Raw genomic sequence first — 12,682 nt, forward strand, 5'->3', positions numbered from 1 at the left:
AGTTGGGAAGCAGGCAACTTAACAATACGTCATAAATTGTATGGTAGAACTAAACTCTGGGTGTGGTAAAAACACAGTAGGAAAGGCACCACCCAGACTAAGGGAGTCATGGAAGGAAACAGCCAAGTTGGGCTTTGAAGCTTTGGTACTTAATCAGACAAAGAAGTGGCATTGAAGGAAGAGAGTAATGGGCCAGAGCTGCCTTTAGAGCTTTATTACTGTGGTCGTTGTGTGGCAAAAGTAAAATGTGTTTAAAAAAAAAAAAAAAATCGGGCAGCCCTGGTGGCGCAGCGGTTTGGCGCCGCCTGCAGCCTGGGGTGTGATCCTGGAGACCCGGGATCGAGTCCCACATCGGGCTCCCTGCATGGAGCCTGCTTCTCCTTCTGCCTGTGTCTCTGCCTCTCTCTCTCTCTCTCTCTGTGTCTATGAATAAATAAATAAAATCTTAAAAAAAAAAAATCTAGAATGTGTTGTTTCAAAACCGCTATGGTTATACAGAAACTTTGGATACTTACCGAATACTTACAGTGTGTGTCATATATAGTGTCAGGCACTGTAAGGATACATAAATCAGTGTAGTATGAGTCCCTTCCCTTAATGAGTTTATCATTTTAATTTCTGCTAAAGTATGAGAGAAAGAAGTGACTATGTTATATGTTGAGGGAAGGATCTAGAGGAGAAACACATTAGTTGTTTTAAAAATATCACTGAATATAAATTTAGTCAGCTGAATTTCATCAAGGGGTATTTGTGACTACTGTTGATTATTAATTGGATAGCTTGATTCTTTGTGATAGTGATTGAAACAGGAGTTTAGTAATAATTTATTAGGAAAATACCATATTGAACTGAGTTGCTTTAAAGTCACTACTTTGTTGTGCCAGGTCACAAATACAAACTTTTAGCAATAAAGTTTGTTAGTTTTTGATGTTTTGGGATTTTTTTGTTTTGTTTTGTTTTGTTTTACTGCACATTTTCCAGAGTTTCCATTGGGTAACCTGAAGCTTTGTATTCTAAAACTTTGGTTCTGAAAAAGTAGACTCAAGGTACATATGTTTGATTTGGTATAAAAAAAGTGGTATTTTCAGTACTATTAGGTTCATTCTCAAATTTTTTGTTTATTTTTTTTCAAGTCACTTAGAAGTTTGAAGGAGAAAAATGTTTGCAGTATATTATGATTGCATGCTAGTACATTAGTAAAAGTGAACCTTCTTCTGTTCTTGAGAAAATAAATTAAACTAACAACTAAAATAATTTTTTTTTGAGGGACTTCATGATTTAAAAAAGGGATAAAACAGCATAATCTCCCATGCCTTTTCAGAGCAACTACATATTCATTTTCTTCAGAAAAAGATGGGTTTTCTTATTGGATTAGAATCCTGTAATAGATTATATGAATTCTATTACCTCTTTGTTTTGTAGTTAACTGTTGATGCGTCGGGTCCTAACATCATACTGAGGTCAGAAGGATGGCATTATTTTCGTCATTGAGACTATTACAAATTCTCTGGCTGATGCTTAGAAATGTTAGTTGAATGAGAGAATAAGGTACTATAAGAAAAACACCTTTTCCCCTTATTGTGTATAGGAGTTGGAGGAGCTTTAGAGAATGATGATCCTTCCAAAATGGTTATGGTATTGGCCGCTACTAATTTCCCATGGGACATTGATGAAGCTTTGAGAAGGAGATTAGAAAAGAGGATATATATACCTCTCCCAACAGGTATGATGCCTTCCTTTTAATATATTTTTCTTTTCTTTTCTTTTCTTTTTGTTTTTTTTTTTTTTTACTTCCTGTTACCTTTTTCCATTTCTCTTTAAGTCTTTAGTCCATTGGCATTCTGCTTAAAGTTTCTAGCATCACAAAATCAATTTGTAGTAGATGGAAAGAGAGGCCCACAGTAGTACTCTGTTGAAGTTCCTGACATTTCATTTCAGAGCAGTTCTTACATTCGGAGCAATATTCATGTTAATAAATTTGAAAGGATATCTAAAGTTTTACTTTTAAATGTAAAGTCCTCATTAAATCTTAAGGGATTAAAGTCCTCTTGGGATTTTTTTTTTTCCTCTTGGGATTTTCTTAAAAATATGCTTCTTTGAAAAATACAACTTCATCCTATTAATGACTTGAAATTTTCATAAGTGAACTTTTTTTCTTTTTATAGTGAGATAAAATTTACATGGAATGAAGTGTATAAACCTTAGGTATGGAATTTGCTGAGTTTTGACAAATGAATAATCCTGTTTAATCAGTACCCTTCTCAAGATGTAGTATATTTCTGTCACCTCAGGAACTACCAGTTAATTCCAACCTTCAATAGGTGTTAAGTTTCCTGATTTTTATCACCATAGATTAGTTTCATCTATTACTAAGCTTCATGTAAATGGAATCATAACGTGGGTACTCTGGTATATCTGTTACTTTCACTCAACATAATGTTTTGAGATTCATACATATGGTTACATGTATTGATTATTCTTGATATGATTTTTTTTTTTTATTTATGATAGTCACACACACAGAGAGAGAGAGAGAGAGAGAGAGAGAGAGAGGCAGAGACACAGGCAGAGGGAGAAGCAGGCTCCATGCACCGGGAGCCCGACGTAGGATTCGATCCTGGGTCTCCAGGATCGCGCCCTGGGCCAAAGGCAGGCACCAAACCGCTGCGCCACCCAGGGATCCCTATTCTTGATATGATTATACCAGTGTTTATTTCCTTTTCTGATGGACATTGGAGTTATTTCTAGTTTGGGGCTATTAGGAATGAAATATAAATACTCCTTATACAAATCTTTTTATGGATGAATGATTCTTTGGGGGAACATAGCTAAGAATAGAATAGGTGGGTTCTAGGTTAGATATGTTTGTATTTAACTTTATAATACCCAAATTGTTTTCCTAAAAAGTGATCTACCGTTTTACACTTTCACCATCAACGAATGAGAATTCCAGTATTTCCATATCTTTACCAACATTTGGTATGGTCAGTATTTTAATTTTAATCATCCTACCAAGTCTGAAATACTATCTCACATCTTTAATTTGCATTTTTCTAATGACTAATGATGTGGAGTGCCTTTTTGTGTGCCTCTTGGTCCTTGGTTTATCTTTTGTGCAGTGTCTTTTCAAGTCCTTTGCTCAGGTTTTTTTCTTTTTCTTTCTTTTCTTTCTTTCTTTTTTTTTTTTAGTATTATGTGCTGCTGAAGCGAGCACTTTAGCTCAGTTTTTGATTTATTGTTGTTTTATTAATGCTGTATAGTTCTTTACCAGATACATGCATTTTGAGTATTTTCTTCTATTTTGCCTTTCAGTTTTCTTTATAGTGTCTATTGATAAGCAGAAGTTTTAATTTTGACGAAGTCCTCTTGTCAAGTTTTTCTTTTATGGATCATGTGTTCTGTGTCTTAAGAAATCTTTGCTTATGCCAAAGAGCAAAGGTTTTCTCCTATTTTTCTTTCAGAAAATAGTTAAATGTATGATCCATATTGGAGTAATTTTGTGTATATATAGTGTCAGAGGTTGAGTATATATATAGTTTTATATATATATATAACTATATACACTATATATATAACTATATATACACACTATATATATAGTTATATATAACTAGTTATATATAACTATATATAGTTATTCTGGCACCACTTGTTAAGTTTTCTTTTCATTGAGTTATTTTGGTACCTTTGTTGAAAATTATTTTGCTATGTATGTGTGAATCTATTTCTCAGCTCTGTTCCATTGATTTAAAAATAAGTGTAGGGCTATCTAATCAGGTTATCTGTTTTTCTTTTCTAAAGGTTTATTTACTTATTTGGGAGAGAGAGAGAGAGAGAGAGCAAGAGCGCACTAGTGGGTTGGGGGGAGTGGCAGAAGGAGAGGGACAAGAGAAACTCTAAGCAGAATCCCTGCTGAGCACAGAGCCTGACTTGGTACTTGATCTCACCACCCTGAGATTAAGACCTGAGCCAAAACAAAGAGTCAAATACTTAACCAACTGCACCATCCAGATGCCCCTCTATTTTTTCTTAAGTAAGCTTTGGTAGCTTGTCCTTCAAAAAATTTGTCCATTTCTTCTAAATTGTCAAACTGGGATTTGACCTAATACAAATGTGCAAGCTGACTAAAGGATTCATGTGAGGCTGTTGATTTCATGTCTAGTTCTGGAAACTGAAATCAATAGTGAAGGCAATTCAGGAAGAAAAGATGAAGTGGTGGAAACAAGGACAAATTATAACCTGTGAGGATGAGCTAGAACCCCATGAGGATAGACTGGAACCCATGGTGGGCTCTCATTGCTTCTAAGACTTACAGCTTTGATTACTGAGGTGCTCTATTGTAACAATATTAAATATACACCTGGTTGGGAGTCAGAAAAGCCGAAGGAGGAAATCTAGCAGGAACTGCTCCATACTAGCAGGTGAGCCAGAAGATAAGTGACAGTATGCTTGAGCTGCAAATTGCACTTCATGCCCTGAACCAACTTTCTGAGTTGACTTACTTCTGCCTTTCAAATAGCACCCATAATGACTCAACCAGAGCTGTGCTCTGTGAATGCTGGGAAATGAAATTACAGCTTTGCTTAAGTTCACGTAATACAAATCTATATACCTTATTTTCCCCTTATTATCAGTAGAATGTATACTAATAGGCTCTGTTTTCATTCTTAAAATTGGTCATTTGTATTTTATCTCTTTTTCATGATCATCTTGCTAGAGATTTATCAAAATTATTAATATTTTTGAAAATCCACTTTTTTGCTTTGTAATTTTTCTGTTTCCTATTTCATTGACTTTCTCTTATTTCTCCATTATACTTTGAGTTTAGTCTCTTTTTTTTCCTGAAGTTATACACTTAACACTATAGAGTTTAAACCTTTCTTCTGTTTCTAAATATAAACATTTAAAGCTTAAATTTCTCTTTATGCACTGCTTTGGCTTTATCCTACAAATTTTGCGATAGCATGTTTTCTTTACTATTCAATTAGAAATACTTTCTGTTTTTCCTTTTTTAAATTTCTAACTTAATTCCAGTATAATCAGGTACTACTCAGTAGAATGTCAATTTTTAATTTTATTGAATTTATTTTATGATTCAGCACAAAGTCTTTCTTGGTGAATGTTTCAGTTGCAGTTAAATAGAGCATTCTGTACTTGTTGATTATAATATTCTATAATTATTGGTCAGATCAAGTTAGTATAATAGTACTGTTCAAATCTTTTAGATCCTTACTGATTTTTTTACTCTGGTTTTTCTACCACTTACTGAGAGTGGGGTGTTGAACTCCAAGTATTATTGTGAATTTGTTTATTGTTTGCTTTAATTCTGTGAATTTTTGCTTTATACATTTAAAAAAATTTTTTTTTAAAGATTTTATTTATTCATAGAGATGCAGAGAGAGAGAGAGAGGCAGAGACACAGGCAGAGGGAGGAGCAGGCTCCATGCAGAGAGCCTGATGTGGGACTCGATCCTGGGACTTCAGGATCATGCCCTGGGCTGCAGGCAGCGCTAAACTGCTGCGCCACTGGGGCTGCCCTGCTTTATACATTTTGAAGTTCTATCATTAGGTACATAAACAGTTATCATTGTTATATCTTCTTTGTCCTTCTACCATTATGAAATATCTTTCACTATCTCTGGTTAGACCCTTTGATTTGTTGCTTACTTTGCTACTAATATAGCCTGTCTTTCTTTTGCTTATTGTTTGCATGATATATCTACTTTCTTCCTTTAGTTTTCACCATGTCCTTATATTTATAGTTCAGTTCTTATAGACAGCATATATTTGAGTCTTGCTATTTATCCAGTTTATTTCTACTTTTTTAATTGGAGTATTTAGGGGCTTCTGGGTGGCTCAGTAGGTTAAGTGTCTGCCTTCAGCTCAGGTCATGATCTCTCAGGGTCCTGGGATCATGCCCCGCATCGGGCTCCCTGCTCAGTGGGGAATCTCTTGTCCCTCTCTCTCCGTCCCCACCCCTGCTTGTGCACTCTCTTTCTCTCATACTCTCTCAAATAAATAAAATCTAAAAAAAATTAATTGTAGTCCATTTAAATATAATATAATCATTGGTATGGCTGTGTTTATGTCATCTTATTATTTTCCCTTTTGTTTCTCTGTACCTCTCTTCTTAATTTCTTTCGATAATTAATTGTTTTTTTTAGTATCTACTTTAATTCCTTTATTGAATTTTTACCTATCCCTGTTTTTTTAAGCAGTTAATCTACGGATTATAGTATGCATCTGTAACTCTTCACAGTTGACTTAGTTGTACCTTCATGTAAAATGTAAGAACTATTTGCCTCCCCACCCAGTCTTTGTGCTATTTTGTCATGTATTTTATACCTACATTCAGTATAGATTCCACGATCTAATGAAATATAAATTGTCAGTTTAAACTTAACTTAAGGGCAGCTCAGGTGGCTCAGCGGTTTAGCGCCGCGTTCAGCCGAGGGCCTGATCCTGGAGACCCGGGATCAAGTCCCATGTCGGGCCCCCTGCATGGAGCTTGCTTCTCCCTCTGCCTGTTTCTCTGCCTCTCTCTCTCTCTCTCTCTCTCCCTCTCTGTGTCTCTAATGAATAAATAAAGTCATAAAAAAAATAAACTTAAGAGGAGCACAAAAAGTAGATTTTCTATTTGCCTACATATTTAACATCCCCACTACTCTCTGCTTTTCTTTTTTAAGGTCCAGATTTCCATATAGGTTCATCTCCCATTTGTCTAGAAAACTTCCCTTAACATTTCTGTTTAGGGTCTGCCAGCATTAAGTTCAGTTTTTGTTATCTGAGATGTCTTTCACCCTTATTTCTGAAGGGTATTTTTGATTGATAAATAATTCTGGGTTGAGAGAAGTTTTTTGTTTGTTTTGTTTTTTTCTTTCGTTACTTATAAAGATGTCATTTTGTCATTTTTTGGCCTGGCCTGGTTTCTCTTGTGAGGTCTGCTGTCATTCATACCATTGTTTGTAGTGTATCTTTTCCCCTCTGGCTATTGTTCTTTAAAATCAACTCTATTGAAGAATGATTTATATATAATCAATTTCATCCATTTAAAATTTGATGATCTTGACAGTTGTATACAGCCATGAAACCATACCACAATCAGGATGCAGAACATATCTTTCATCCTCAAAGGATTTCTTGTGTTTCTTTGCAGCCCAACCTTCTCTCCTCAGTACCTTCTACCCGAGGCAACCATCGATCTGATCTTTGCCACCATAGATTATTTGAATTTCATAAGTAGGATCATATAGTATGAATTATTTTGAGACTGTTTTTCATTCAGCATAATTATTTTGAGGTTTGTCAATGTTATTTTTTTTACTGGTGGGTAGCATTTCATTATATGGCTATATTACAGTTTATCCGTTCTCTTATTGATGGATATTCAAGTGGTTTCTGTTTTGGGACTGTTGTAAATAAAGCTATGCTTTATGTCATATGTCATATGGTAGTATATGTTTAGCTATAGAAACAGGTTGGAATTTTCTTTAGTGGTTGTCCTTAATTTTTTTTTCGAGGGAGGTAGTGAGGAGCAGAGGGAGAAGGAGAGAGAGAATCTTAAGCAGGCTCCACACCCAGTGTGGAGCCCAGAGTGGGGCTCAATCTCACGACCTTGAGATCATGACCTAAGCCAAAATCAAGAGTTGGATGCTTAACTGACTGAGCCATGTAGGTGCCCCTGTCTGTGGTTGTTAAGGTACTCTGTTTATCTTTTTGTTTTCAGCAATTTTACTATGATTTATTCTGTAGAGTTTTACTTTTATTTATTCTGCGTGTATATTGGACTTTGATATTGTTGCACAGGTCACTGGAACTTTTAAAGTTTTTTATTTAAATTCTTCACAAACTAGTTTGTTTCGGTATAATGTAAATTCCAGTACATTGTAATATTAGTTTCAGGTGTATAATATAGTGATTCAACACTTAGATATGACACCCAGTGCTCATCACAACTAGTACACTCCTTAATCCCAATCACCTATTTTCCTGCATCACCCCCTCACCTCTCCTCTGCTCCATGGTACTTTGGAGTGGAGAATGAGGAGTAATGAATTCTGACCAAAGGCTTTGGGGAGACTTCATGGAAGAAGTTGCATTTTCATTTATTTTCATAGAGGAAAACAGAAACAAAGGTGTGGTTGCTTGAAAATGAATAGACAGCTCTGTGGCTGGAGCATCTGATAGAAGGATCTGAAATAGACAAAACAATAACATTTGGAAAGCTGAGAGACCTGAAAGAATGATTTAGAAATCTAGGGTAAAATTAATGGAAAGAAAAGATTATATGAAAGTAAAAAAAAAAAAAAAAAAAGTTGAAGGGCATTTTATGAACAAAAGCAACCCATGAAAATAAATTTTTAGTTGGAGAAGGAAAGAACATAAAAATGAGAATACATGAAACAAAAGCCACCTCTGAGGCCTCAGCTGGAGCTTGTCTTTCTGGAACACTTCCTTCTTACCTTGTGGCCATTCCATGTGGCCTGGGCTGGGTATAGCGGGATTCAAGATAGTCAGATTCCATAGATGGTAGCTCAGGCCTCCAGATGTTCCACTGGAAAAGGTGGTAGTGGTATTGCTTTTTTAACCTAGTCTTAGAGGTTGTATAGTGTCACTTCTGCTGTACCCTGGGTTGAAGTATTTACAACCCTACCCATTTTCAAGTTAGGCTACCTCTGGGTGGCACAGCAGCAAGACCACATTGTAGAAGCATGTGTTGCAGTCATCCTGGTAAATGCAATCTGCCATAGTTAACTAAAAGCACAATGACAGGCACAGCCGGAGCTTGGCCTTATGCTAAATCTCTTCTTTTTTATGCATCTGAATTACGGCAGCAACCCCCCTGGTCGGCTTTATGAACTTTTTTTTCAGTCCCTTTCATTTAATTATATTTTGCTTTTAGAATAACCTCCCTAAATCACTAAAGTATTCTAGAGTCTCTTAGACTCTGAGTCTAATTTCCTATCACATCAAGTTTTTTTTTTTAAACTGCAGGTTCTTATCTGTTTTACTTGCGTCCATTTGCATTTCTCAGTCCTCTTTTGTACTTTTTTTTTTTTTTTAAGATTTTATTTATTCATGAGAGACAGAGAGGCAGAGACATAGGCAGAGGGAGAAGCAGACTCCTCCCAGGGAGCCCAATGCAGGACTTGATCCTAGGACCCTGAGATCATGCCCTGAGCCAAAGGCAGACACTCAACTGCTGAGCCACCCAGGCATCCCTCTTTTGTACTTTTCTACTTCCCTTCCTCACCCTCCCCTGAACTCTGGTATATGCTTGCTTCTTCTTACTTCTGTGTCATTATTTATGGTACTCCCATTTCCTAGGTTATTGTCTCTCTTTGCCTCTATTTAAATTTTATTGGGGCCCCTGTCTGGCTCAGTCCATAGAGCAAGCAACTCTTTATCTTGAAGTCGTGAGTTCAAGTCCCATGTTGGGCATGGAGCTTACTTAAAAAAAAAAAAAAAAAAAAAAGAACAAGAAATCCATTAGGGTGCCTGGCTGGCTTTGTCAAAAGAGGATATGTGACTCTCGATCTTGAGGTTGTTTGAGCCCCACATTGAGTATAGAGATTACTTAAATAAATAAAACTTTAAAAAGACTTTATTGATTTTTCAAAGTCGACATTAAAGCATGCTAATTCTGTGGAGGCTTCTTTGGCCTGGCCTATCTACCTTCTCTGGATTGTCTGTGTCTCAGATGGTCCTTAATAGAAAGGATCTGGGTTTTCTGTGTCTCCCTCTAATGTTGTTTGTTGATTGACCAATGATGGTGGAGGAGGTGGTGGTGGTGGGGGACAATGAACATTTTTTGAGTGCTGTGGGCCAGGCTTTACAAGTATTAACTTATTTAACCCTCACAAGCCTTATGCAACAGATTCTGTTCTTATCTTTATTTGACATGTGAGGAAACTGAGGTACCAAGGGGTTAAGTATCCTATCCAGTGAGATGGAGCAGGGCTGTGAGCCCAGATAGTCTGGCCCCAGAGCACATACTTGCTATCTGCTATGCTGGCCTGTCAAGCATGCTCAAGAAGAATTGTTAGTACAAGAACAGTAGTTAGTACAAGAAGTGTATGATTCTTTTAACAATGTTTATTTAAATTTAGAATGTATACTGACTTGGTTATGTGGCATTGGCAGTTCTTTATTATTAACTTAATTATTTCTAGTTAAATCCTCTACAATATTATTTAGATTTATAGAGCTGATAAATTCTACTTGGAATCTTCTAACAAATCACTGATAAAACAATTAAAGTTATTTTCCCCAAATTATAGTTACCAGAGAAAAGGATGCTTCTACTAGGCTTCAGTACCACCAGGCCCTCACTTTGAGCATGTTCTAGAGTTCATGTAAGATGACTGTCTAGAACCTGGTTTCTGTGGGATAATGCATTATATTGAACTTGGTGTTTTGAGTTCTTAGGGCAGGCTGCAGTAAAACATTTTGATTTACAAATATAGTGATATTCTAGCATATCACTAAGAGAGCAAAGTGATAATTTTGTTCACTAACATTCACCTGATATGCATGGAGCACTATGAAATCACAGTAGATTGAATTCAGAGTTCTTACTGAGGCATCAGGAGCACAACCACTTCCTGAGGCAGCAGACCTAGGAAGGAGCTCCCTGCCCTTCCCTCTTTTTTTCCCTTCTTGCTGGCCACCTGAGTGTAGGACTTCTTTGGCTCTCTACCATAGTGAACTATAAGGTAGGCCTATTGGCTGGGGATGATTAAGGATAAGGAGTTCCCAAGATTAAGGAATTCTGGAGGTAAAGATTTCCTACTCATGCTCTTCCTTTTTTCCTGGCAATCCCAGATAAAGCCTGCATGCTTCTCTTCCACTGTGGCTGTCCTTTGCATTGATTTGCTTTGCCTCACTTTGTATGTGTGAATGAGAAATGTAACTCATTATGGAACCGTGTATTAAAATTTAGTTCAGGGGGATCCCTGGGTGGCTCAGCGGTTTGGCGCCTGCCTTCGGCCCAGGGCGTGATCCTGGAGTCCCGGGATCGAATCCCACATCAGGCTCCCTGCATGGAGCCTGCTTCTCCCTCTGCCTGTGTCTCTGCCTCTCTCTCTTTCTCTCTCTCATTAATAAATAAAATAAAATAAATAAAATCTTAAAAAAAAAACAAAATAAAATTTAGTTCAGTCTACCCAGTAATTGGCAAACAACCACGTAACTACTTTCTAGGACAAGAAATGGAGCATTATCAGACCTCAGAAGTTCCCAGTATGTATGTTCTTCTACTAGTATATTCTTTCCCTAGCACAGCTCCCTTCCCGCTCCCTGGTGGTAATCACTGTTGGAAATAATTTGTTTTTATCATATAATTTTCTCACCTAATAATGTATCCTCGAACAAAATTTTATCTTTTTTAAAACTGAAATTGAATCCCACTAATTGTGTTTATTTTGCTTCTTTTGTTCAAGTACATTTTTAAGATTCATCCATATTATATCTAGATGCTGTTCACTTTTGTCCGCTAGGGCTGCCATTACAAGGTACCATGGACTGCGTCGCTTATACAACAGAAATTTATTTTCTTAGCCTAGAAGTCCAAGATCAAGCAAAGTACTGTTTCATTCTGGGGCCTCTTTCCTTGGCTTATAGATAGCCATTTTTCCCCCAGTGTCTTTATGTGGTCTTCCTTCGTGTGTGTGTGTGTGTGTGTGTGTGTCTCTCTCTCTCGTAATCTCTTCTTTTAAAGACACCAGTGAGACTGGATTAGGGCCTACCCATTTGGCCTCATTTTACTTTAATTACCCCTTTAAAGGCCCTATTTTCAAATATAGTCACATTCTGAAGTATTGGATGTTAAGACTTCAGTGTAAAACTCCGGGGGTGAGGGAGACACTATTCAGCATTTATATATCCATTATATAATTATCCATTATATAATTATACCACAGTTATCCATCATATTATTTGATGGACATTTTCATTGTTTCCAATTTTAGGCAGTTATGATAGTATTATTATGAATATTTTTATACTTGTATAATGGTGAAAATGCCAACGTTTCTTTAGGTTGAGATGGAGCATTCCATCTTTGCAGTGAATTGCTGGTCATGTTGGATAGCTAGAACAATAATAGATAAATCCAATCTATCTTCCCAAGTGGTTGTTCCAAAGTGGTTTTTACACTTGGAGTTTTTATACTTTGGAGTTCTCGTTGCTTCACATTTTTCCAAAACTTTAGACTTTTAAATTTATATCTCTTGGTGTTCAGTGCTCTCTCATTATGGTTTAATTTTTATTTTGTTCTTTAAATAGTTTGAGTATCTTTTCCTTTATTAGCCATTGGAATTTTGTTTATATCTGTTCAAATATTTTGCCCATGTTTATGTTAGGTGGTTGACTTTTCTTTATATTTGTAGTTCTTTAAATATTCTGGATATAAGTAATTTGTTACTTACATATGTTGTAAATATTTTCCCAAACCCTGTAGCTTCTGTGCTTTCACTCTTTTTACAGAGTCTTTTGGTGAACTAGTGGTAAAGATGGAAGCTTTACCACTTGAACGGACTAATTTTAATGTAGTCAGTTTTTTTAGTCTTTTCCTTTGTGGACAACTTTTTGAATATATACATGTGTGTATGTATATATATGTGTGTGTATGTATGTGTGTGTATAAATTATATATCAAGAATAGGGGATCCCTGGGTGGCTC

General features: G+C 36.3%; 1 protein-coding gene across 10 annotated transcripts in view; it reads left to right on the forward strand.

Moving 5' to 3' along the window:
• KATNAL1 (katanin catalytic subunit A1 like 1) overlaps positions 1-12,682 on the forward strand; it is a 113,911-nt gene that overhangs the window by 60,021 nt on the left and 41,208 nt on the right. For 9 of the 10 annotated variants that reach the window (XM_072795591.1, XM_072795589.1, XM_072795590.1 and 6 more), the window contains one exon: positions 1,589-1,723. The exons of the other annotated variant lie outside the window; for it this stretch is intronic. In XM_072795591.1, the coding sequence (XP_072651692.1) occupies positions 1,589-1,723 (135 nt within the window). The remainder of the gene's footprint in view (positions 1-1,588; positions 1,724-12,682) is intronic. 10 annotated transcript variants of the gene reach the window in all.

Source organism: Canis lupus, chromosome 24 (assembly GCF_048164855.1).
Source record: "Canis lupus baileyi chromosome 24, mCanLup2.hap1, whole genome shotgun sequence".
Lineage (NCBI taxonomy): Eukaryota > Metazoa > Chordata > Mammalia > Carnivora > Canidae > Canis > Canis lupus.